This window comes from Strongylocentrotus purpuratus, unplaced genomic scaffold, assembly GCF_000002235.5.
Source record: "Strongylocentrotus purpuratus isolate Spur 01 unplaced genomic scaffold, Spur_5.0 spur5_scaffold_7, whole genome shotgun sequence".
Taxonomy (NCBI): Eukaryota; Metazoa; Echinodermata; class Echinoidea; order Camarodonta; family Strongylocentrotidae; genus Strongylocentrotus; species Strongylocentrotus purpuratus.
In genome coordinates, this window is record NW_022145613.1 from 3,106,097 (window position 1) to 3,131,646 (window position 25,550).

At 37.9% G+C, this 25,550-nt stretch overlaps 2 protein-coding genes across 5 annotated transcripts in view; both read right to left on the reverse strand.

Moving 5' to 3' along the window:
- The window catches only part of LOC585159 (alsin), a 49,971-nt gene extending 39,783 nt beyond the window's left edge, over positions 1-10,188 (reverse strand). For 3 of the 4 annotated variants that reach the window (XM_030974959.1, XM_030974960.1, XM_030974957.1), the window contains exons 1-2: positions 9,679-10,188; positions 291-1,240 (exon numbers count right to left, since the gene is read on the reverse strand). In XM_030974959.1, coding sequence (XP_030830819.1) covers positions 291-1,240; positions 9,679-9,689 — 961 coding nt within the window. In that variant the 5' untranslated portion in view covers positions 9,690-10,188. The remainder of the gene's footprint in view (positions 1-290; positions 1,241-9,678) is intronic. The other variant, XM_030974958.1, reaches the window with a different exon arrangement.
- A 3,039-nt stretch (positions 10,189-13,227) lies between these two features.
- On the reverse strand, positions 13,228-20,250 carry LOC115919851 (vacuolar protein-sorting-associated protein 25-like). Its single transcript, XM_030974306.1, has 6 exons — positions 20,121-20,250; positions 18,830-18,975; positions 18,383-18,436; positions 17,538-17,626; positions 16,116-16,191; positions 13,228-15,800 (listed from the first exon to the last, which is right to left on the reverse strand). The coding sequence occupies exons 1-6, from the start codon at positions 20,168-20,170 to the stop codon at positions 15,688-15,690; spliced, it is 528 nt and encodes a 175-aa protein (XP_030830166.1). The 5' UTR covers positions 20,171-20,250; the 3' UTR covers positions 13,228-15,687.
- Between the last annotated feature and the right edge of the window lie 5,300 nt (positions 20,251-25,550).

Sequence of the window (25,550 nt, forward strand, 5' to 3'; positions counted from 1 at the left end):
TTATATGCCCTACATCTTATGGTACATGTTTCAACAGCATATTAGATCTTTCCTTTGTCCTCATTTTTTTAAGGATCTTGAAAGATATCCTGGACCTATTACTGTATGTTGTGAGAATTCACTTTCACTCTTTAAAATGCCCACTGATTTACTCTCTTCATGACAGACTAAACATGGATTGGGTCACAACTACAACTACATGACCTTGTATCAAACTACAACTTACAGCACTGTATGATCTGGTGATCTACAGGAAGTTAGTGGGTTAGTAAGGAGGGGGTCATGCATACCTTCACTACTACCTTGTGAAGAGGTTGATCCTCTCTCTCTTCGTTTCTTATCCACTGCCTCTGTTGCAGCCGCCCACTCTGCCTGCTGCGCATGTATGGCTGCCACATCAATGCTATCAGGTGATATACTCCTACTCCTAGATGTGGTGCCCCCGGAATCAGGACACAACAAGGAGTTGTCTGATATGATAACAGTGTCACCTTCATCATGCATTGTGTAGACAGTGTCCTGGCAGGTTAGGCTAGATCCAGACCCTTCCTCCTCAGGCTCGTTGGACTTGTTGCCAGGCGACCGCATCGATTTCAGTCTTTGGACGAGCACAAGACTCATGGTGCCTCCGCAGGCCATTTGGAGTACTTTCCGGCCCATGAGGGCACTGACCTTCTTTGGGGATAACACTGGGGTGGAACCGGTTGAGAGTCCTAGCTGTGGACCAGTACCCCAGGCCCAGACCTCGCCTTGCGTGGACATTGCAAGGGTGTGGGAGTCCCCGCAAGAAAGCTGCGTGATCACCGGGTCACAGTCCGCATCACTTATATGAACTTGCGTTGGAATATTGACCTTCTCTGAGACACCAATCCCACATTGTCCGTTGGTGGAATCCCCCCAGCAAAAGACGATCCCATCTTCGCACACCACTCCTGTGTGGTTGTTTCCGCAGACGACATCTGCAACATTCTCGCTCTTCAGTTCCTGCACAAGGACAGGCTGTTTTGTAACGTCTGTGAATTTCTTATGACCAAGCTGACCATATTCCCCATTACCGTATGTATACACCGATCTCTGGTTTGTTAAAAATGCACAATGCTTGCTCCCGAGTGAGATCTTGATAATGTTCTTTGTCTTTAAGATATCATGGGTGAATGGTGTGGTGTTGCTTAGGAAACCCTTCCACATGTATGGCATACCCTGCAGGGATTTTTCTGGTCTCTCTTTCTCATCTTTTTCCCTGTGAGAAAGACAAAAGATACATGTTAGGAACAAGTAATGTACACAGAATTTATTTCCTGCTGACCATTCTTTCATTCATATTTAGGCTATTTTTCTCATTTTACATAACAACAAGTACGAGATCCGTCAATGCAAAACAAGCAAAATATAATAAATCTTCCTTTTTACAGGAATCATTCCCCCCTCTCTCATATTCAAACTTTACTCTCTATGGCTTGTTTATCAATTCACAAATAATGAGGCATAAAAGCATACAGGTACATGTAAATGTATATTTTATAAAGAATGCTTTAAAGTCAGAACCCCCAAATTTTACACATGTTACAATTTACAGTGTATGTTTGTCTCATAACTACAAATACATGTGCATGTGATCATGTACATAGCAATATTGCTCTGAACAGTATGTAGTTCACTCCTCATTATTCCAACAGTAATATAAATATAGATTTATATTGATTTCATTTTTGCATGCCTCATCCCACACCACTGTTTGTGTGAATGATATCGATTAGTATTGAAATACAATTCCCAACTGTCTAGATGTACTAAGAAAAGAATGCCATTTCATTTTCATTACTCATCTGAATTCTGAAATAAGAACAAATACATCAGGAGTATATACTGTACTGTACATGTAAATCCTATTTAACACAATTTGAAAAATCAAGTACTTACAGTTTTTTTTTAGATATGTAATCATTGTCTTAATTTTGTTTTAATCTCTAAACTTGAGAAAAATCTTGAAACAAAAAAAATTAAATTCTACATGCATCTTTTGTGTGTTTTAATATTACATTCAGTATTCATTTTTGGCAAATTATATTTAGTTACATTGCATATTGCGCACTGTACAGTATTGAGTTGTAAATTATGTAATGTGACGAAATGGGAAAAGGAATGACCAATTGCAACACCATTACTGAGTAAGTATTAGGAATTACGCATTACAGGCCAGCCATGTAGAACTAATGTGTCAAGACGATCATGGTGACGACATCGTACGAGTGACTTCATACCCCCATCTACACAGTGCATCTAGATGGAGGGTGAGTCATGCTCCTGTACATAGAGCACGTCATCTAAGACTCGTGGAAGAAGACACCGTCATCAAATCACATATGTTGGGTTTTTTTGTTTGAGGGAGATTATATTTCATGAACTCATGAATTCCAAAAATACACCTCCAAATTCAAACCAGACCCCAATCATGTCATACTCTTGCTTTAATCAAAAAGGGTAGTTTAGGGTACATTAATATAATACCAGTAAGCTTGTAAAACCAAGACCCAACATTATTTCAAAATTCAATGTTAGATTTTACTACCATTTGCAGATTTTAGTAACAAAAATTCTCACCCAAAGTCTTTCTAGTATTACAAAACACTTTATTGATATGTTAATGTAATCAATTTGCTTGCTAAATGTACATGTATATTCTACATGTAGATACAGTATATCACTAGCTCCTCCCAGTGATTTATAGGGAATCTTTTCTTTTCCTAATTATATGATAAATCATTTCACCATTCAAAGCTTTCGTGAAATCAAGATTAACTAATAAAAAATGGACATCAAATTCATAAATAAAGTGATGCTACGACATGTACATTTATACCTATGTAGGCCTAGGTGTACATTTAGTGCGAAATGAGCCTTGTTGAGTGTGTGCAGACTCTGCACACTTTGCTGTGCAGCATTGCTCAGTGCAACCTGTGAAATTGCACACACCCATTTCCCATATGGAGCATGTACCAGCTCTTCAACATGTAGTGCATCATCAATGGAAGGATTGAACAGTACTGTACACTTTCATGGAGTGCATGTTTTTGTGTAGACCTGTAAATCCTTCATTATTATTGTATATAACCTATATTTACAATTATTGTAAATACTTGTACAGGTGTATGTCAGAAAACATTGTGTTGGCTAAAATAATATGAACTGTTTAAAAGGTAAAGACCAGTATTGAAAATGCCCCAATTTCAAAAATTGAAATTGAAGCTCTTATTACCAATCACGTGAAAGAATATGTTTTGAGTAATACATGATGATAAAAAATTTGCCGGGAAACCGCCTACTATTTGATTATATTTGGTAAATTAGTTTATCTATTGGGATATGAGAGGTAAACGCACGTGTCGTAGTCTCATATACATCTTTCTGAGTACAGTGCTTGTAACTTTACGAAGACTGGGCCAAATTTCTGATCATTTTGATGATTCCAGAACCTTGCAGTACACACCAATAAATATGCTACTGTAGATGATCAACCATTTCTGATCGATTCCACAATTTTTCTTTCACAATGCAATCACATGACCATAACTGGTCTTTATCTTTAAAAGTCTATATCTGGAGTAGATAGCAAGTAAGCTGATGTATTTCCTCCATTACTTGTGAAGTGTCCCATTAGCAAAATGTGGTTCATGGACCATTTCTGAACAACGTTGTAAATGTAATGGATGATTGTAATTGATACCATTATCTAATATATACATCAAACATTGCAGACTTGTACACATCTAATATGATACTGTGTATATTTATGCTGGGTTTAAATGCTGATAACATAATCAATCAAAGCAGAATTCAGGAACTGGTATCTCTAGATCTCTGGATTTTTTGGTAAATCAAGACAGACAGGTATTTCAGTCATAAATGAATATGTCCATTATACAATGAATCTTTCTAATCAATTTTTAACTTGCAAATAAAAATGGACAAAAAATATTCTTTGTTCATCAAATCGACAGGTGAACAAACACACAGTGTGACACTAAACAAATTGTTCAGGAATTTCAAAAACTCTAGAGCTTCATGCCCTTAAAAAGGCACGTTTATAACGCATGTTTAAATTGCTGAACAGAGTAGTGCAAAAACCATAACTTGTTACAAAATTAGCACAATATATGAAACCGTAACCAATACAAAAAGGGCAAACCTCATAACCATAACTTGTTACAAAATTAGCACAATATATGAAACCGTAACCAATACAACTAGATGGAATTCGACTGCGCGCAGTCGAAAATGATGCCTCCGTCATAGAGCAATTTTACAAACCAAAACAGAAGAAATTTTTCAAATTCAAGTTCAATTGTAATCCATTAACAGGTTCTCAGAATATCGTGATTACAAACAATTTCTCATATACATATATGACCCTTTGAACTTTGACCTCATGATCCTAATATCTACTCAGCTCATTGGCTCTGCAAGATATCCAGAGTTAAATAGTAATCCATCTGTCAGTTCTAATGAGAATGCGTTCACAAGCTATTTTTGCATACATAATGAGCCCATGACCTTGGACCTTATGAACCAAGAATCTACACAGTTCATTGGCTCTGCAAGATACATAAATGATCTAAGTTTGGCAGGAATCCATCAATCTGTTCTAATGATAACGCGATCACAAGCTGTTTTTGCATACATAATGGGCGCTGTGACCTTTGACCTTTGACCTCGTTACCCAAAATCTAATAAGTTCATCGGCTCTGCAAGTAACATACATGACCTAAGTTTGGCAGGAATCCATCAATCGGTTCTTGAGATAACGCGATCACAAGCTGTTTTTGCATACATAATGAGCCCTGTGACCTTTGACCTTTGACCTCGTGACCCCAAAATCTAATCAGTTCATTGGCTCTGCAAGATACATACATGACCAAAGTTTGGCAGGAATCCATCTATCGGTTCTTCAGATAACGCGATCACGAGCCGTTTTGCATACATAATGAGCCCTGTGACCTTTGACCTTTGACCTCGTGACCCCAAAATCTAATCAGTTCATCGACTCTACAAGATACATACATGACCAAAGTTTGGCAGGAATCCATCCATCGGTTCTTCAGATAACGCGATCACGAGCTGTTTTTGCATACATAATGAGCCCTGTGACCTTTGACCTTTGACCTCGTGACCCCAAAATCTAATCAGTTCATCGACTTTGCTAGATACATATATGACCAAAGTTTGGTAGGAATCCATTGATCCGTTCTTCAGATAACGTGATCACGAGAACGGGACGTACGTACAGACGTACGTACAGACGTACGGACGGACGGACGGACGGACGGACGGACGGACAACCCGAAAACATAATGCCTCCGGCTACTTCGTAACGGAGGCATAAAAAGGGCAAACCTCTACACGTTCTTAATGTCATGACATTTCCGGCCATCTGACACTGTTTAAAATGAGAATTGGGATTTGTGTGCTAGCATCCTTTTAGCTTAACATCAGGAAGTCTTTGATAAACCTGTACACTGATGTTCAATTATGAGCGGCACTATTGGAAAAAAAATTCACTATCCACGTCTCTCCATGACTCATCTTGAATTAAAGATAGCTCTACGATTACAGTATGTAAATGTATGTAATGTACATGTAACTACAGCCTCATTTTTACACTGTACAGCATGAATGATAATTCACCACATGATTGCATCTTTCTTCCTCCTCCTCCTCATTCTTCTTCTTCTTGCTTCTTCTTCTTCTATTTCCTACTACCCCTCCTCTTCTTCCTCCCCTACTTCTCCTCCTCCTCCTCCTTCTCCTCCTTCTCCTTCTCCTCTGTTTTCTTCTATTTCATACTACTTCTCCTCTTCCTCCTCCTACTTCTCATCTTCCTCCTCTTTCTTCTCTTTTTCCTCCTTCTTCTTCTTCTCCTCCTCCCCTGCTTCTCCTTCTTCTCCTCCTCCTTCCTCCTCCTCTTTCTTCTCCTTTTCCTTCTTTTTCTCCCCCTTCTCCTCCTTCTTCTTCTTCTTCTTCTTCTTCTTCTTCTTCTTCTTCTTCTTCTTCTTTCTTCTCCCTTTCCTTCTTCTTTCTTCTCCTTTTCCTTCTTCTTCTCCCCCTTCTCCTCTTTCTCCTTCTTCTTCTTCTATTTTCCCCCTCCTTCCCCTCAGTATCTATTCAAACTAATCAAAGAGCTAAAACTGCAACTATAATTTATATTCACTTAACTAGTTACTTTAGAATTTAACTTGCTACTTGCTGCCTTGCAAGATTGCAAGCCTACATGTACAGTACATGTACCAAATATTGCTTTCTGAATGGCCATTTACTTTTTGTAAGTTTATGTAAGTATGACTGCAAACTCAAATGCTCACAAGCTTACAAAAATAGTGGCTTCTAAGTTCTGATTTAGTTCAATAAATGCCAATAATACATGTAAACACATATTATGTCTTCACCGTTGTAGAACAGCCCACCTTCATGGCCAAGCCTCACAAAGGTTAGATTAACCTCTGACCCCTCAAGTATATTTTTCTAAAATCTCCTGTAACAGTATGGCAACTTTTTATGGACTTTGCTACTTGATGATTGAATATTGCATGTAACCAGAGATGCCAACCTTCTTCAACAAAAAAAAGTATTCTTAAGAGCAAAAAACAGTATTTTTGAAAAAATCTCTCAACTTAACATATCGCCCAATCGAGGAGCTTAAAAAACCAGGCAGTACCACGTATACATACCTGGATCGGAGCGCGACGTGCATACATTACACGTGGGTTGTTCGCAATGTGCGCAGTTTGGGGCCCGTATCACCATCCTGCGCGCATCGTTTTAAGATGTAGGTGCATAATACACTTATGACACAAAGCCCATGATCAGAAATTAAGAAAAACATCACTAAAAAAAAAAAAACATCACTAAAAAAAAAAAAAAAAAATTAAAAAAACGTAACAAAACATACAAAAAACGTACTGCCGTATTCATAGCGAAAAAACGGAACAAATACGGCAAAAACGGAACAGTTGGCATCTCTGTGTAACCCATGATGTATATAAATGAGTGGCTGGGTGATCAAATTACAATTCATTCACAACAGCCTAAATAAAAATTTATCCTAAATGAACCTACACTGCATACAATGTGCACAAAGAAAGCTCTAATAAGAACATATTGTACATGTATATGTACAAAACATTTTTCCCTCAAATTTACAACTGTTAAATATTTGGACATACTGCACAGTTGTACTTAATTTCACATTTGAATTAGATGTGGTCTATTCCAATATTTTGCAGAACTGAAAGTGGGAGATACAAGTTTGAAAACTCACAAAATTCTTTTTCATCCTGAATTTATGCTTTACTTTTACGATTTCATCCCATGGATACATGATACATACATGTACATGTACAGGTGTATGTACATGTAAAGTTGTACAATGAACATATTAAACTTTGAAAATATTTAACAAATCATACATTACAAGAGCAAGTACATACATGTATGTACTTGTACATATATGTACATAATTTGTTTCAAGCTTAGACTTAGAGGGTGATACATGTAGCTCATAAATTTTGAGTATTAACACAGAACTACATGTAACTACCTTCTAAATCCTAGTAGACAATAGAAAATTGCAGAAGTCTCTAGCTACAGTGTACATGTACAGTATTGCTTAAAATAAAGTAGACACATTAACACCAAGTCACACCAAGTCTATGGCATAATATGCAGTCACCCATGACACAGTGTGAGAGTGTCTACTTTATTTCAAGCAATAGTCACTAAGCAATACTGCACTTATAGTAATACTATATTATAGTATATGTCTACAAATGAACAGGAACTCTGCTTGACTTGACCTCAGTGTAACCCTACATGTATGCTCAATATACTTGTAAAGTACTTCACAAACAATATTTTCGATCTGGTACTCCTACAAATAGTTGTTCCAGAGGGAAAAAATTGTACTTTTGGATATACATGTACATGTACTTGTACAGTATGTTTGAAAAACCCAGAACAGAGTATTCTAGTAACTACAAAGTACATGTACCGGTACCAGGCGCGTACGCAGGATTTTTTCAAGGGGGGGGTTTTAACATTTATAAATCGGTCCGAAAATTTCGCAACGACTCAGCCAGCCGCTGAATAAGCGGGGGGGGGGGGGTAAGAGGACACATTTTTTTTTTTTTTGGTCTCGAAATTTGGAAATTTGACATTTTGCTCCGTTGGGGGGGGGTAAGGTCACCTTTTTTAGGTCGGCCATGGGAATAATTTTTTTTTTTTTTTTTTTTTTTTTTTAATAATTAAAAAAAAAAAAAAAAAAAAAAAAAAAAAAAAAAATCCAAAAGGGGGGGGGGGGGGGGGGGGGGGGGGGGGGGGGGGGGGTTTTTAGGTTTTTTTTTAGGGGGGTTTACACACAAAAAATTTCCAAAGGGGGGGTTTAACCCCCCAAACCCCCCCCCCTGCGTACGCGCCTGACCGGTACATGTAATAGAATTTATGAAGCTTACAGTATGTACTGCACATGTACATGCACACATGTAATAGCATCAAGCACATGCATACATGTAGATATAATAAAGAAATTTGAAGGAAAGCCAATCATAGAATGAATGCCAAAGTCATATTTTTATAGATCATTATAGCCCTTTAATTTCTTAATCTCTAAGCCATGTAATTTAGAAGGAAATTTCAACATCTTTTGGGACGGCAGGTAACTTTTTCATACTTCTCCTCTCATTTTGTATTTAGTGTATTTTCACAGCTTTTTGTCTTTTGAGAGATGCATTGTACTTGTACATTGTACAATGTAGCTCACTGTTTCCATGGAGTTTTACTGATGTCAATTTGCAATCCCTAAAATGCCTAAATTCCTAGGCTATAGTGTAAACAATTGGAATTTTAAAATAAAATTACATCTAGATCTATTCTTAATTATTATTTTTAATTTCAACAGTTCGACAAAAGCAGACTGAAAAAAAGAACATAAAATTGCCTGTAAGCTTCTTTTTATCAAATTGTTTGTAGATTCATCTGAATTATCTGAAGGAAAAACCTGGAAATCAAATTGTTATCAAAGTGTCTGTAGTAAAAATGGCTACCGTAGACCTACATGTATTCGTTGTTATATTTTTATGTTATACTAAGATTTTCGATGTTATATTAAAATTACATCTATTTTCTTTCCAATCATATTTTTAAAAATCAAACTGTTATTGTCTAGATAAAGAAAAACGGGAGAAAGTTTTTCGACAGATTATGGCTAAAATTGCCACAATTTGCAAACTGTTAGGGGTACCGTCTGTGCATGGGGAAGGTTGACAAATGTCAGTTTTATTAAAGAATTCCCCATACCAGGCGGTTATTTCTGTCTACATGCAAGATAGACCTAAATAAATCAAAGGGAAAAAATGTTTCTTATTTTCCATCAATAAATTGAACACACCACAAAAGCTATTCTTCATCATTTGAAAGAAAGAAAATTTTTTTTTTAAAGGTATCACAAATCATTAATGTCAATTGAGATAACCAGAATTCAGATTCTTTTTTCTTTTTGAAATGTCAAATGATAAACAAAAGTTTAAAAAAATATAATTTTGATCCAAAAATATTTAGAATCTAAGGTAGATCTAGACTAGGTCTAAAACAAAATTTAAAAGAGAAACAACAAAAAAAGATTCTACGTACGCTCTATCCATGTTGCTTAATTGGTGATTCAGCGAGCTGAAGAGAAGGAACGAAGAGCAATTTGAAGGGTTCTACTAGCTTCTAGCTTCTCGACCTAGTAAACTCATTCAGTATCAGCTGATCAGTCACAGTAACATAATGTACATGTAGCTAAGCAACATGTACATATGATGTACGGTAGCTGCATGCAGCTGCACTCGATGATAATGCGAAGGGTCGGGTGTTCTCCAAATCTCTCACGCCAAAGTTCAGGGCAAAGTCACTGCAGAGGAGAGCCTGTGCCAATCTTCACAGTGCACATACAGTGCCGATGATGATCCGTCTGTCAATTCCATGTAATGTTTCCAGCATTGAATCCCTCTTCTCGGGTAATACACAAAACCATCACTTCAGACATTCAAAAGGGAAAGAAGAACTACCCCAACCTCTTAAGCTTCAAATTAAAGTCCCCCAAATTGCCTTTCTCTTTCACGGGTGTGGTACTGGTAGCTTCTCTCAGCTCAGAACAGTAATAACAACAAATAATACGGATTATGGTATCTCTCCTGCGAAAAAAAATATAGAGTACGGTACTGCGCTGAGAGTTTTTTTTTAATTTCTTTAGAGGGGGGCGGAGGGTGGTTTTGTTTTCCTTGTGTTTATAGGCCTACTGTGCCGCCACCCAATCGTTATTTCAAATAAAATGGAGCCACAGTGGTAGTATATGTAACAGAGCTTTATGAAGTAGGAGTTCTGGAGGTTCAATACCACCCCAAAGAAAAATGATTGTAACCAAATTTAGGAAAAATTGAGCAGTGGCATATCCAAGGGGAGTAGATCGAGGGGGCACATGCCCTGGGTGACACTTGAAGGGGAGCAAAAAGGCAAAAGAGAGAAAGAGAAAAGGGAGAATAGGAAGGAAAATTATGGTTCTACCTTCTCAAAGATATAGCACCCACAAGGGAGGGTATAACATGCAACAGAAATGATCCTTTAAAAGGTTTAATAAAATAAAAATTATCTAAAGCTGAATCCCTTTGCTGCCTTAATTCCTTATGTTTTTCAGGACTTCTTAAATGCTGCACCCTTAGTAAAGTTCATAGTGTATAAATTACATTTTCCAGGATTCAACATTTTGAAAATCTTCAATCCATAATTTAACTATCCGCCCTGGCGTTTTTCATTTTCAGGGTAAAGGGCATAACATATACACTTTCGAAGCTTCACCATCAAATGAAGTCCAAATTTTAGTTAGCCCTGCTCAATTACTCTTATCTATTTCTTATGTGTTTTTTGTTGTTAAAATCTCAAATCATGTTATCGAAAGCTAGCTGTAGGAAAGGCAGTTTCCTTCTTCCTCTTTTTTCTTTAAAAACAATTTTCCCCCTGTAACATTCCTTTTTATGCATGTATATAGGCCTACATTTCAGATGATGCATAAACTCATGGCAAAATGATTTTCTGCTTTCTTGAGTTACCTTAATTTCTATCTATTCTATAATATTGCTTATCTTTACCGATCTCTTTATGCTTGATAGATACTTACTCTCATATTAAAAATACCAGTACCTGTCTCTCACTCATTCTCTCATCCTACCCCCCCCCCCCCCCTTCTCTCTCCTTGCTATGTCCGTCTGTCTCTCTCTCTCTCTCTCTCCACCTCTCCCCATTCTCTTCTCTCTCTCTCTCTCTCTCTCTCTCCTACCACATCTTCAAAAAATAAAGCCAGGACATCAAGCATAAAAAGTCATTATAAAGCATGGTGCTAAAAACCAAAAGGAGTACGTGTTTTCAAATAGGTGAATCTTTAAAAGTTTAAAAAGTTGGACCAGAAAACATTCACAATCGCATCCTGAAGGAATTAGTGGACGACATTTCCCGGCCACTTGCCCATCTTTTTAACAAATCGATATCGAGTGGCGTGGTATGTGACTCATGGAAAGAAGCCAATGTGACTCCTATTTGTGAGAAAGGAGATAAAAAGAAACCAGGAAATTATCGTCCAGTCAGTCTAACCAGTTCTCTTTCCAAATTAATGGAGACCATTGTACGTGATGAAATTGTCAAATATATGAATGAGAACTCTCTGTTCACGGAGGAGCAGTACGGATTTAGAAGAAGTAGATCTTGTGCTACACAGTTGCTAAATTTTCTGAAACCTGGACAAAGGAATTAGACAACAAGGGAAGTATTGACTGTATCTACTTGGATTACAGCAAGGCCTTTGACAGTGTCCCACATGCTAGACTTCTGAAAAAAGTAGAGGCCTACGGTATAACAGGTAATCTGCATAGATGGATCAAGTCTTTCCTGACTGGAAGAACTCAGCGGGTAGTCATAAACGGTACCCCATCGAGTGCATCAAAAGTTGTCAGCGGCGTAGCTCAAGGAAGCGTGCTGGGGCCGACACTGTTCTTGTTGTATGTTAATGACATTCCAGATATTATATGTAACACTGCATCTGAAGTCAAACTATTTGCAGATGACACCAAAATCTTCTCACCAATTCACCCTTCATTGGATAGCAAAAATCTACAAGCAGATCTAACAAAGCTCACAAAATGGTCCCATCAGTGGCAACTACCATTTAAGAGAAGTGCAAGGTAATCCACTATGGTCGAAGAAATCCTTGTTATGATTATTTCATATCAGACGAAGATACACCTATTCCTGCCGTTGAAGTAGAAACAGACCTTGGGGTAACCTTTGACCAGCAATTGAAGTTTTCACGTCATGTGGATGGAGTATGTGCTGCTGCAAATCGCAAGCTAGGGATTATCAAGCGGACATTTTCTAATTTGGACAAAACGGGCTTTATACATCTATACAAATCAATTATAAGACCAAGACTCGAGTACTGCTCAACGGTGTGGCATCCTGTATTGAAAAAAGACAGCACGAAAATAGAAAAGGTACAGCGTAGAGCAACTCGCCAAATACACATGCTACGACACTTGAGTTACGAGAAGAGACTAAAATATCTCAACTTACCATCTCTTGCCTACAGACGCCATAGAGCAGACATGATACAGATATACAAAATAATGCATGGCCTAGATGAACTGGATCTAGCACACTTCTTTGACCATCCAACTGATAATAGAACCCGTGACCATCGATACAAGATCGTTAAGAAGAAAGTCTACTCGAAGCTTAGACATGGATCATTTTCACAGAGGTGTATCAATGAATGGAACAACCTCTCCTCTGTAGTTGTGGAGAGCAAGTCACTAAACAGCTTTAAATCGAATTTGTTGAAATTTTGGTCGTCAAGAAAAGATTAATTTGACCCAGAGGAGTCCTTCGCTTGTCCATGTTCGTCAATTGCTGTATAGCGCCACTAAACATGTGCCAAAATATGGATTCTTCATCCGAATGTCAACGAGAGGCAAATAAGTTTTTAACTTTAAATGCCTACTTCCAAGGTATATTTCCAAGGTATATAAAGTCAGACTGGTTGTTTCAAGGAGCTCCTTTTCAATAAGAATGTTTTCATGGAAGAGGCCACTGAAAAAATAAGAAAAATATAATGTCTTGACACAGAATTAGTACAATTGACATACCAATCAGTTGCTGTTTAGTCATACTAAAAGAATATGTACATTTATTCATATATATTACATAAAATAATAAAACGCATTCAACATATGAAGAAAAATAAAGTCTTTTCCCCTCCAAAATACAAGTATTTTCAGAACCATTTTTACCTGCTCCAGTCACTATGTTTTTTGGGGGAAAATAGAACAGATAACAAAGAAAAAGGAAACTGTAAATCGCTTTTTCCATCTATTGATCACTCTTAAACTTACAAGAGTCACTAATACCGTGGAAATACTGGATAAAAACTTGTTATCTTTCTTTCTCCATTACTAAATTTGTCAAATACAGACAAGAGATGGCGCTAATTCAATATCCAAACTTGAGCCATTAGTATAGCATGTTTGGCAAACTTTTTCCACCTTAGGTGACAGAATAGTGCTTATTGCTATGCTTGGCAAGCATGAGCCATACTTTAAGTATTACCTCACTACCGCACAGAGCTTTGCCTTGTCCATGAAAATACATGACAAACTCTTCAGAACATACACCACAGTGGCAAAGAAGTTCTTTAGACCAATTAAATTAATGTGCATACTCTCATGGAGTGGAAAATTTTCATTATACATCAAGGAGAATATTTTTAACTAAGTTCAATGCTGGGTAAATAAAATTAATGTTTTGAACACTTACTTGTACAGTGTACCTGAAATGTGCCATATAAAAATCATCATTATTTATTATCATCAATCATTATTCCAATTTTCATTCAATATTGCAAATTGTAAGATAGTGGAAGTTCCTTTGAGCGACAAAACTAATGCGCAACTTTCATAATAAATTGTCTCCTTGTTTAATATAAGATATGAATCTGCATACTATTAATCCACACTGGTTATCATAGGCAAGGATATTTCTATTCAGAATTCAGGTTTCATTTTCAAGTTGCTAACACATGATTTTACTGCTATACATTCCATCGTTCTTTTCTTTCTTTTTTAAAATGTATAAAATATAAGCAAGGTCAAATCACAGGTTTGTGATTCAACTTGTGTTGTTCCCTTGATAAACCCTTTTTCTTTCGAGAAAGAGAAAAATAAAAAATTGTAATGCAATGCAACAAGTGAAATGAATTTTCCTGTTTTTTCTTCTTCTATCTCTTGTTTTTTATTCTGAATATAAATTATCTGAAAAATTGTGCACTGCCTATTCCTACTAAATATATTCGGCTACACCCAATTTGTCAATGTGGTTTTACTACTTTATCAAATTACCAAGTGGTCTAAGTATGATTTAGTCAGATCACCAAAAAGGCTATTATTTCTTTACTAACGCTTTTATATGGTTTGTATATTATTCAGGTAAGACAAGGAAGCCCAAATGACTGTCTTGGATCGTCTCCTAGCAACATAATTCATTTCCCGTCAAGGCCCCACATAGATGATAGAAAAATAAGTATCACACACAATGGGCATGAGATGAACTGAAGTTACACGACACAACATGAGAAATTACACCAAACGAATGATAGATGAACTGGGTGTAGACTAATTTGATTTGACGAGATTTGTAAAAGACAAATTGCTTGGTGACCAAAATTAAAATACTACCCCCCCCCCCCCCTCCCCCCTTCAAAAAAGATATACACTGTACAACAAAAACATCCTTGCTTAATGCATTAAATACTATTAAAGCATATTATATCTTGAGCTGGAGTGCAAGGGAAAGTATCAATAGATGAATTACATATCAATGGAAAGCTTATAAGCCAAAGATAACAATAAGATCAGTTATATGCTATTTTATGGTTTGTCAGAGCAATGACAGCCCTTTAAAAAAAATCTGAAGCTTTGGAAAATCAGAAGTTGTTCACCATAAAAAAAAAACATTGACCTGATGACATCGTGGAGTATGCATATTCACAATGACTTTGCATTAATTAAGCATGGCTCATGGCCTCAGCTATATAGGCGAGCCGATCGGGTGGACGTGTTATGTCGTCACCGTAACTGCGTCAAACCCATATTAACCTGTAATTTGAAGGCTTTTATTTGCTTTAGTGCAACACTGAAAGAGAAAATATTTGTTACTCCTTTATATTTGTATTCTAGGTTCATTCAGCTTTCTATGGATATAAAGTTGCATTTTCATAGGATAAGGTCTTTAAAGCAGGACTACACTACTTGTAGCTACTTGCTTCCTCTATACAGACAACCCATTGATCCTCCATGGTCCCCTTTTCTTATGTTAGTTGAGAGCTGAGTTGATGAGATAACCACCTGCCAGTGACCACGCAGAGAGGTCTAATCCCTTCTGGTCAAACCAGTGTAGATAGGCTTAAAGCAAATCATCACTTCCAGTCCATAAATGCCCACTGAGATTTTTTTTCCAGCTGAGAACTAGAAGGGCATTAACTCATAAACAGTTAAATGGCATTAATGCCCTTCTAGCTATTCATGAGTGACTTCACATAGCTTTATAAGAAATCAATGTTCAGAAGAATTTAACTCCTTCATTCCCATCAAAGGCCATTAGTTCTGCCTTCCTTCCTCTTTCTAGACATTTCAATGATCTCTTCAGCAGCCAGTCTTCTAGTCCATGGAACTCTGGAAGATAAAATCAAAGGTAAATTATATTTTATTCATGCACTATAAATAGTAAATATACATATAAAACTAATAACTTAATCAAACCAAAGTCTGGTTGGTAAATTTCAAATTTCAAAAATTAAAGCGAGTGAAATGTTCTAACAATCTGGGAGGGGAGTGGGATGGGGTGTTGGATGGGGAGGGGGAGGGGAGATATGCTTGAAGACAAGATGTTATATGCTTCAGTGTAGGTCAGCATATTTCATTTCATTTCATTTCATTTTTTCCCCCATTTTTTTTAACTCTTGTTTATTCATTCAAAGTCATACATACCTTCATTTGTGGTGTCTTCTCCCTGTGCAATCTCGTACAGTGTACATACAGTGTTGGTCATTCCACTATTGCCGGCCTGAACAAAATTGAAATAAGACAAAAATGTCTAAGATTCAATTACATGATCTGAATATTTATCAAATGGTTTTACAGAAACAATTTAAAACAACTTAAAGTAGTTCTAGCCCTTACAGCATACATGCCAACATTTGAAAATCAGAAATCTGTACACTATGTGCGCAAAACGCACATCACGAGCGCGAAGTCCTTTTAGCCGGGGTCCAGGGCCCGCTTTAGGGCCCTGGAAGCTCTGGGTTTCCAGATGCTCTCTGGTTCAATCTGAGCCTATTTTAGGGACCATTTCCCCTAAAATTCAACCCAAGTTTATGGGTAATTTTTGTGTCATACCAAACAAAAAAGTGATTGAAGTGAATTCCACATTTTAATTTATCCTTGGCAGAGGCAGAGCAGATAATAGACATAGATTTAATTAGCCACTCATGCAGAGTGATGCATTTAAGTCTAGTTACTTTTTAAATAATTATACATGACATAGATCTATGCATAAAATGAGACTGGCAATAATGGTATTCAACTTTCCAGACAACAGTCAACAATCCAAAATTATTGTAACTCATTGAGCTACATGTAAATGAGGTTGTCAAAATCAATGTCAGCAGAACAAGACATCTTGCCGACAAAAAAAAGCAGTATGCATATTCCTCCCCTTTTGTGCTTGCTCTAATAAAGGAAATCGTTCCTTGTATTCCTGTTTGTACTTCTGAATTCGTCTTGCTGCTGTTCCGCTCATTTTGACAGATTTTCTTCCGAGACAAATCACAAATCACAAAGTATACGGTACCTCGAAACACGTACTTTGCATGGGGACCCTATGCATATACGGTGCGCTAGCCGCGATAGCGAATGCATGCATGCTGATATGCGCATGCAAACGTATAGAAATTATACTTATGAGATTTGCCAGCGCAAGTATTTACGTACGGACATGTTACGTACGGAAACACATATCAGAGTGCACGTGGCGCGCAGCAACACGCTGCCACTGCACTGTACGTACATATCAGTGCACGCTGCATGCACCTTGCGCAATGCAATCCGTTCAGCACTCGATCGGATCAATGCTATGCATGGAAAGCCAAATTCCCCAAAATCGGAACGTTCTGTTTTTAGGGCTATAAAAACTTCAAAAACGGAACAGTTCCGTTAAAATCGGAACGGTTGGCATGTATGTTACAGTGCTGTAGGCAGATTCAACTGTCAATAATCTAACAATGTGTATCAACATTTCCTTCTCATATTAGCTAAGTTTTCTCCTTGAAATTCAAAATGGGATCAGGCATTGTTAAGTTTGATACCACAAAACACTGTCTTTTTGTTCATGATCAAAGATAGAATACTAACCCATTTATAAATGAGGTTTCCCCATTCTTCAGGTGTCCTCCACATTACCAGACATCTGGTCTTGGCTTTATCTGTCCATTCAATGTTTCCTGCAGGTAGAAATAGTCATATGAAATTTTAAAAAATATTGGCTTTGATTGTAAACTGCCTTTCACCACATAAAATACTCCCAAGGTGCTCAAACACTACCCTGACTATCAATTTGCATGCTCTCAGCATTCTTGGAAATTGTTCCTACCAGGTAGCCAAGACGATCCATCTCTTGTCAAGTTATTGTCATATTTTACGCATTACGAATCAATAAAGATGCTTTCAGATATGATGCAATGAACTTCCTAAAGATTTTGAAATAATGCATCAAATCATGGCAAAAATAAATATTAAATGATATAGGTTACCTTGTGAATTACGCTGTAGTGTGTCAATTGAAGTATTTAATAAACATCTCAAAACACACCTTTTTACATTGTAATTAATTGCATTAAATTTTTTATCATATTTTTGTTTAGTTTTAATTCATTGATGTATTTGTTTTGTAAAGCACTTTGATCAGTTGATAATTTCATAAAGTGCTATAAAAGAAACAATTTAATATCATTATTATTATTAAAAACCTAGGCTCTTTTAATAACAATAATTGCCCTTACACATACCAACTAATGATACAGACAAATCAAGTGCAGGACAGTTACAAATCTCATTATAAATAAATAAATATATATATATATATATATATTACGAATCAATAATATATATATATATATATACTGCACCACATGATGCTTATCTGTCATGTTTGAAATTCTGAATGTGCCTTAAGAACGTTCTATCTCATCAGTACTTACCCTTCTGCCTTAATTCTTCCAAGACTAACAATATTCCTTCTCCTGACAACTTCCCTGAAGTCAAAAGGTTAAGGAATGAAACAAACAAACAAAACAACAACAACAAAACAGCTTAGCCAGCTCAAAAATGGCTCAAAATAAACATGATACAAAGATACATTTTTCATCAGCTACCTGGTCAAGCATGGAGCCTGTTCTACCAATCTGTTCAAATAATAACAAGAACGATGATGACAATAATAATAATAATAATAATCATCATAATAATATCAATAATGATAATAATGATAATATTAAAGCACAGGGAAATAAAGGAAGAAAAAAAAGTAGAAATACAAACTGCACATAAGTGTTTTTTTTAATCTAGAAACATATACTTATTCTAAAGATCATTGAAAAGATTCAATATTTTGTTCTACAATCATTTTAAATTTTTTGAAAGGATACTGTTGAGCTTTGTATTGTTAAATAATTCACTGCTTGCTGCTTCCTTCAGATCTACTGTGTATATTCTATGGTGTTTGTGAAATGCTAAAAAGAGATCACACCAAGCTAGTAGCTGCTTTTTCCTCGTTTCCAAATTTGGTTGCAATCTGAAGAAGAAAAAAAATAGGTAATAAATTACCATAGAACAGGCATGACGGGCAGGTGTTTGAAATATTCAAATTAACAAGACTTAAAATACCCAATAAGCCAATAAGAAGGGCCCTTGTCGGCGCCAATTTAGTAAAATGAGGTTGCAATTCGCTGAGATCGGATGAACGTTCTGCGCATGCGCTGAATGTAAGCTAAAGTTCTATGTGCGCTGGCTTCCATTCACTCAATGTTATAAGATGATTGTGCGATTTTTCGCTTTATTAGTTTATTCGATACCAAAATTGTGATATTCCAGTCAAACCCTCTATTTGTTACAGTTTTTTTCAGCATCCTTAAAAGGTTAAGTATTTCACTTAAGTTTAAGTCTTACGTAACTATTTTTCAAGTTTTAACAATTCTCATTTTCGTTTTCGGTTTAAACTGGAAATTTATTATGAAATGTTCGTTGATTTTTCCATTTCATGTGTGTGCAATTTCATGTGTGCGTCAGTCATGTGTGAAGTGCGTCACCCGTTTAAAGCATGACATGTCAAAATCTCTGTGTGGTGTGACGTAATTAGTGACATTGCCATTGAACTTAAGTTGCGCTTAAGTTAAGAAGGCCCTCTCTCACCTAAATTAGTAGCCACTCAACCGGATCGGCCCTACAGCGCCCAATGCGCAAAGTTCTTTGTGCACTAATGCACGCACTACGTGTTAAAAGGCAGCATTTGAATACATGAATAGTCAATACACTCATAAAATTCAGATGTATCATGCCGATACGGCCTGCGGCTGATCAGCAAGTTTGACAGTGGACTCACAATTTGATTTAGAAAGTTGAACAAAATTATATTTTACTGCTATTTAGGTGTCATCAATCGTCACTAACGTACCGATTTTAAGTGAAATCAGCTTTTAATACACAGCCAGAGAGTAAAGCAGCTATGTGTGATTCAGGCTAGCTTGAATACAACCAAATATAGGCCTAGAGTCTAGACAACACAAAGCTAAACACATGGGACCGTTAACAGTTTCACCGCCCAAATACACGAATCCTTCACCTATCTCACTATTCGTTCTTCGCACAATCTGAACCATAGAAGCATGATTAGAATTCACTACGAATTTGAGAAAGACATAATACAAGAATCAATCTTACGAGAAAAATGGTGGAAATTCATACTGCCATGGCCACTCAAAGTTCCCCATTGCGCCAAACTCAAATGCGAATCACTAGCTGATCAGTGCATGCACCCAGGCGCGGCCGGTGTGACCGATGTGACCGGTGTGACCACGCCGTTTGTCCTACCAGTTTCGTTTGTCCGTCGGACATAATATGCGGGTTTTCTGCTCGCACGGATCGTCCGTGACTCGCACGGATCGTCCGAGGGACGATCCGTGCGGATTGCTATCCGCGCAGTCTTTCCCCCCATTGTTTTACTGTATTGATAAAAGGAAGAAACTCGGCAAATCAATGTATTTAGACTCATTGTAAATCATGTGGTTGGCATTTTTTCTAGAAATTACATAATATAACTCTCTACAATTTTTTAAAGCAAATGGGCCAGTCCTTTTGAAAGTAGAAGTGAATATTTTCTTTAAAACATTTATTCTATGAAGGCATACTCGTGATATTGGCCCCACAATTACTGTTGTAATCGATTGTACGTGGCTTCGTACTTACGGTCAGATGAGCATATTTTAATACCATATTCATGACACCGGCAGGTCACTAATTGGCGTATGGACCAAGGGGCGGAGCCCCCGAAAGCGCAGGGGTTTTAGGCATTACAATTAAGGTCAGATTAGCATCCAGGGGCCAGCCTTAGGGCCCAAGATGGGGTCCAGGGGGCAGAGCCCCCGGAAATAGCTCAGGGGTATGGGCATTTAATTACGGTTACATGAGCATACTTTCTTTTCTATTTCTTTCTATTTAATTCTCTTTAATATACTTTTTCAAAAGTGTGGGGGTGGGAGGGGGGGCTTGAGCCCCCAAGCCCGCCGTTCTGCGGGACCTGACATGTCGGCCTCTGAATAGTAATTAAGCACTGCCTGACTGTAAATTGTGATATATGTCATTCTCCAACAAACGCATAGAAAGTATAATTTACTAAAAAGCGAGGAAAAATCCCGGAAAATTAGGTTATTTCAGCAACATCTGTATATCACTGGTATCAAATTAGAAAAAAAATAGAAAAATACTTACACCTATGGTGTCGAGGGGCTCTTTCTTTCAGTTTTTTTTTTCGGTAATAAATAAGGTTAGTTGTGTGGGTGTCACTCAGGCGCGGATATACGGGGCGATGGACCCGCCCCCCCCCCCCCCTCTTTGAAAAAATAAGAAAGGAAAGGAAAAAGTAAAGAAAGGAGGGCTAAAAAAACACGAGTTAGAAGTAGACCCATCAGGGCACTCACTTATCCGTATCAGGAGGAAAATACACGGGGGCTCGGGGTGAATTACCCCCGAAATGCCAAAAAGAGCCCCCGAAAGTCATCAAAGTAACCCCGAAATGTTTAAAGTATTTTTTCTCTGATCCGTATATAGGAAAAGGCCCTGGGGCAGCTAGCCATACTCCGATATTTGGGTCGTTATCCGATCAGAACTAGCCCTAACTATCATTCCAGGATTTTTTTGTTTCAGAACCTAAAACAAAGTTACCCAATCCCTTTAAGTTTAAAAAAATAGACTTCATTGAACTGTAATTAGGCTTAGGAACCGGGGGGAGGGGATTGGGGGCGCAGCCCCCCCCCCCCCAAAAAAAAATATTGGAGGGGATCAGAGATCATTGAGCCCCCCCCCCCCCCCAATATTTTTGGCTTATAGATATCATTAATTGATGGTGGGGCTTACATATCATTGAGTCCTTAGGGGCTAAGATACAATTGAGCCCCCAATATTTTAAGTGGGGCTCAGATATCATTGAGCCGCCCCCGAGACTTATTGCGGGGCTCGGATATCATGAACCCCCCTCCTCCCCAATGATTATATTCTAGGCATGAAAACTCATGTATACCTATAATCTACAGACGTACCATTCAAATATAAACATTTTATAAATATTTATTTAGGGAGGAGAGAGGGGGGGCTCAGACATCGGATCTCGCATATCATTGACCCAAAAAATATATTTGGTAGATCTCGGATATCATTTAACCCCCCCCCCCCCCCATATGTTGTTGGGGCTCAAGATATCACCGCCCCCCCCCCCCCCTCAAGTGTTTTTGATGGGGCTCGGATAACATCACGGAGCCCCCCTGATATTTTTGAGGGGCCCGGATATCCTTGAGCCACCCCCCCCCCCCCCCCCAAAAAAAAAAAAATTTCGGCCGGGCTCGGTTATCATGAGCCCCCTCCCCAATATTTTGTTTCGTGCTTATGAGTTGAGGGAAGTGTATGCCGGAGATATTGACTTTGTAGCATTAACTCGGCAGCTAACAAGCCTCCAAGACGTGTGCGACGATGAGAGTAAACCTATCAAATATACATTAAAACAATCTGTGAGATTTTCAACAACAGTCCAATCTATAAGAGATCATCTCAGAGGTGCACATCCTTCTTCTCATTTACCTTACAATCCCGGTTACAACGGCAACTTGCGAGAGAACATTCTCTGTCTTGAAAACTTCTCTGATAAGTAATGACCCAAAGAAATCTCAACCAAAGCTTAATATTACACATAATAAATCTCGTAAAGATAAACTGAACTTGAAAACTATTGCCCAAACTTTGTTTCCAGGAACACAAGAAGACAAAACTTCTTTGGCACATTTGTCTGAGGCTGCATGAAAAGAAGAAAAGTCTGAAATTTTTCGCCGCGATGACATAGACGAGGAACAAAGAATTTATTTTCAGGTGCAAATTAAAGACAAAGAAGGATCTCAGAATTATATTTGTGGGTGGTGCCACATTTCCGTTTTTTAAATATGTCCGATTATAGGCATGTGTGACAATAAAAGTTTTGTTTTTCACGTTCCTGGGGTATTATTTTTTCCAAAGGTGTTAAATGTGTGTTTTGTCATACTTAATAAAATAAACTGAATATCTTATAATTCAACGATTTCTTCAAGTAGGCCTACTTTTATTAATTTCTTCAACTGCTTAAAAGTAAGGCTACAAATGCTTTGTTGTTGTAGAGCTGTAGTGTGAACAGGCTACTTAGTAATTCACATTTATAGAGTGGTGCACATCATTATGCTTGATCATCCTCTCCTGTCTGTTTGTTTTCATTCCTCTGTTAGTCATCCTTTATTTGCTACCTATGATATTTGAATATTCATTATTTCCTTATATTATATAAATGATCATGTAAATCCCTATATAATTATGCAAAATAAACCCTGGAGGTTTAAAGTTGTAAAGCCCATATGGCAGTTCACCACACGCAATCATGAAATAAGGTGTCTTCATCGAAGTGTCTCTGTAAGTTTAGAACCACGCCCTGTACCTACCCGCTCAGGCCACTCTACATTCAGGGGCGTCGCTAAAGGGGGGGGGGGGGGGGGTGGGGTTGAAGTCGGTGGTATTTTTTATGTCGGTCGGCCAGCAATTTGTTCCCCTTAGAACTGTGACTTTTTATCGGACAAAGAAACATTTTTGAAAATTCAGACAATGATTTAGAGTCGGTTCAATGAATCGTCTTCTTATTCTAATAATTTAATGAAACGTCGAAGCTCCCGCGCTTCGCGCGAGAGGGGGAGAAACTGAATTCAGACAATTAGGGTTAAGAGTAGAGAACGGTATACAACAAATTGTCTTCTTTCTATAAAATAATTAATGAAACGTCTAAGCCTCCGCGCTTCGTGTGAGATTGGGAAACTGAATTCAGACAGGATTAAGAGTCGAGAACGGTACAACAAATCGTCTTTTTTTCATAATAATTTAATGGAACATCTAAGCTACTGCGCTTCGCGCGGGATGCCTTTCACCCATCCCCTCCCCCCACCTAGGGAGCGCTTTGCGCACTCTTTAAGTGATTCGCTTGCTCAATACCGCCCCTCCCTGAAATAAGATCCTAGCTACGCGCCTGCATTAAAATATATAGCTATGATGCTTACTAAGTTTGACGAAATAATTTGTATATTGATGTCGTCGACGACAATGACCATTTGTGCATACATTTAGCCTTGGCCCCGGGTTTATAGGGTTTAAATTTGTAGATATTGGAACATTTAATTTTGTCGGTAATTAATTGGTGGCTTGTTTTGTCGGGAATCGTTGACCTCTATCCCCCCCCCCCCCCCCCCTGAAAAAGGACTAGCGACGCCACTGACGACACATCAGGCCTATACTTGCGTTTTGTGAGAGGCTCAAGTATCCGGGCCAGCTATTTATAGTTGAGTAAGTTTTGAAGAAAAAGAAAACGAGTACTCGCTCTCCAATCGTATTGGTTATTGGGGAATTTCGAATGTCATCAAATATTTTTTTTTCCTTTTAACATAGTAATTGTTTTGCGACTCAATTCAGGCCTGACTAAATATAAACTTTTTCGTAAGGCAACAGACAAGTAATTTAGTCATATACCTGATTAACATTTGAAGATTTCCTACACTAGTGCCTGGCCGTGCGTGTTCCATATTTAATTTTGAACACTAAGTTGCACCTGAAATTGCAACATGTGCATTATAAGCTCCAAACGCTTTCTTTCATACAAATACACCAACAAAAAATCCCCAAAGCTTGAATGCATACTATTTCACAAGATGTAATTAAACAACATGAATTATATTAATGATACACTGACATGTACATGCAAATGCATGATAATTTTTGCGCTTCTTGCTCCCAGCAAGATAGTTTCCTCCTACATTTAATTTTGTTGCTGTTATGTTATGTTATGGAGTTTATATATTCATATTTTTGTTATCAAACAGGAATAAATAAATGAAAATATAAATACATTTGTACAATGATAATTGTAAAATGATGATAGAAGAACCAATGAAAATCGCAACTGATCTTCCCTAATTCCTTGTCTTTTCTTCCTCTTTGTTTTCTGTCCCTTTCTCTCCTCTTTCCCTTTCACTTCTCTTACTTCTCTCTCTCTCTCTCTTTCTCTCTCTCTCTCTCTCTCTCTCTCTCTCATTTAAGTTTGCTGAGGGTGGCAGGGGCCCTTCGCCCCCTCCCCCCGATCCACGCGATTTTGGTGGGATTAATCGCAACTGATCTCTGCTTCTTTTCACCCTTTTCTTTTCTTCTTCCTCTTTTGTGTTTCATTTTAGCTCTCCTCTTTCCCTTTCCCTTCTTTCTCTCTTTTTTTTGGCGGGGAGGGGGTGGGGTGGTCGGGGAGGGGGCAGATGCATAGGCCTTTCTCCGCGATCCACATCTTGTTTGCAGAAAAATTGCAACTGATATTCCTTCTTTTCTTTTCCTCTTTTGTTTCTTTCCCTTTCCTTCCTTCTCTCTTGTTTGCGCGGGGGGGGGGGGGGGGGGGGGGGCGGGGGGGGGGGGGCAACAGCATGGGCGGCAAGGCCCTTCTCGGCCCCCCAATCTCCTCTTTTCTTCGCTTTTTTCTTTTCTTCTTCTTTTTCTCTTATTTCCCTTTTCCTTCTTTTCCTTTCTTCTCTCTCTCTCTTTGCTAAGGGGGGGGGG